General features: G+C 43.7%; 1 protein-coding gene across 1 annotated transcript in view; it reads left to right on the top strand.

The window, feature by feature from the left end:
- The first annotated feature begins 317 nt into the window (after nt 1–317).
- Nucleotides 318–1,876, top strand: part of UNK (unkempt family zinc finger) — a 27,524-nt gene continuing 25,965 nt past the window's right edge. Inside the window, exons 1-2 of the mRNA XM_009324615.1 lie at nt 318–352; nt 420–629. Coding sequence (XP_009322890.1) covers nt 318–352; nt 420–629 — 245 coding nt within the window. The remainder of the gene's footprint in view (nt 353–419; nt 630–1,876) is intronic.

Below are 1,876 nucleotides of genomic sequence, written 5' to 3' on the forward strand. Positions count from 1 at the left end.
TTTAAACGGAACGTATATATTTTAGGAAGGAACCCCCTTTTTGCCCAGATAGGTCTCAGATTTAGTTAGAAATGGATAGAAAGGTACTTAAGAGTTCTATTTTCTCACAAACTATTTTCTAAGCTCATGAAAAGCCTCTTCAAAATGATACTGAAAGGCACAATAGAAAGTGATTTCAGCTATAGTTAGCATTTATGTTTGTGTTAACTGGCCTGGTAACTGGTATCTTCCCATTACTGACAAGCAGCAGCTTCCAGCCGCCATTACTGAGAGCGAAAGCAGGGGAGGGTGTGGGAAGGACAGCAGGCATCTCTGTGATGGATGTGGCTTGGTTTGGCCTGGACTCTGCGGGGTGAGTGGACATTGCCTCTGACCAGCTTCCTGGTCCTAATCTCCTGCTGTTGGATTTCTGCCTGCAGTTACCTGAAGGAGTTCCGCACGGAGCAGTGCCCTCTTTTCGTGCAGCACAAGTGCACTCAGCACCGGCCCTACACTTGCTTCCACTGGCACTTTGTCAACCAGCGTCGTCGCAGATCTATCCGCCGCCGGGATGGTACATTTAACTACAGCCCTGACATTTACTGTACCAAGTATGACGAGACCACAGGAATCTGCCCAGAAGGAGATGAGTAAGTAAAGACTGCACCCTGCTTTTCAGGCATTAGGCTTTTGGGATCGGTCCAGGTGGTGATTCCAGCCAGTTCTTGTAGAGATGAGGCAAGCCAGCAGTAAAGCAGCTTTGTAACATACGTAACATGAGAACAGATGTAAAAACTCTAATAGCATCCCATGTGCTCCAGGCCTGCTGCGGAGGTGATACTTAGGGTGACTTAGGTGGGAATTCAGCTCTTGAACTGTTTGGTGTCCTCATGAGCCTTGGCATCTTCAGCAAAGTTGAGGTGTGAAAAACAGCACGCTGACGAATGGACTGAGGAGGACTCTGTTCCCATAAGTCCCTGACTGTCAAATAATAGCTCTTGCTCACTAGCAGAGTAGCTTAGTTTTTAACAGCTTGCTGAAAGAGGAGGAGCTTTGTCTTCTAGTCTGCCCCCTGAATTGTCTATCCCCAGCTTTTTAAATCATATCAGTTACTTGCCAGTTTATTTTGTCTTACTGAATTTTTAAGAAGCCAGTAGGGAAATGGCAGGTACCCAGAATAAGGCAACATGAGGCAGAGTTTGTTTTATTGGGTCTTCTCTCCCTGTGGCTGTGGGAAGTTTAACTGGAGCAGAGGTGCAAGTGTTTCTGCTGTGCATGTGGCAGGCTCCAGGAGTTAAAGGGTTAACATAGTAATATAACTTCAGCCACAGATAGGGAAGAATAAATAGTGTAGCCAAACTGTGGTCAAATATAGGGAGTGTTTTATATAGAGATGCCATAGAAAGATGGAATTTCAGTTCCCTTTCATGGTGCCAGTATAAACACACAGAAAAATGCTATTTATCGGGAAAACAATAATTTTTTTTACCTGATTAAGTAAAGATCTTGTGACTACAGCAGAATGGAATAATCCCCCAGCCTGAGGCCTCAGTTTCAATACTTTCTTCCTTGTTAGAAGAGAACTAGAAGGGACTGGAAATAGGATATCTGGGGGCTTTGGCTTCTAGACCACTCATTCATATCTGGCTCAAACTCAGTGAATGAAAACTGTTGCCATCTCAGAACTCTTTGTTGATTTTGTATTTTTAGCTTGATGCTGCAATATCTAAACTTCACCTATTCCATCTTGTGCTTTCTTTTTTATTTCTCAGTGTAGATTGTCCTTTTTCTGCCTAAGAGGGGAAACAAAACATCAGTTAAAATGGTAGTATTGTAATTCTCCTTTCTTGTCCCGTGCTCTTCATAAAGGATGCATCTGGCTATAGATAGACTGTCG

This window comes from Pygoscelis adeliae, unplaced genomic scaffold (genome assembly GCF_000699105.1).
Source record: "Pygoscelis adeliae isolate BGI_AS28 unplaced genomic scaffold, ASM69910v1 Scaffold445, whole genome shotgun sequence".
NCBI classification, from domain to species: domain Eukaryota; kingdom Metazoa; phylum Chordata; class Aves; order Sphenisciformes; family Spheniscidae; genus Pygoscelis; species Pygoscelis adeliae.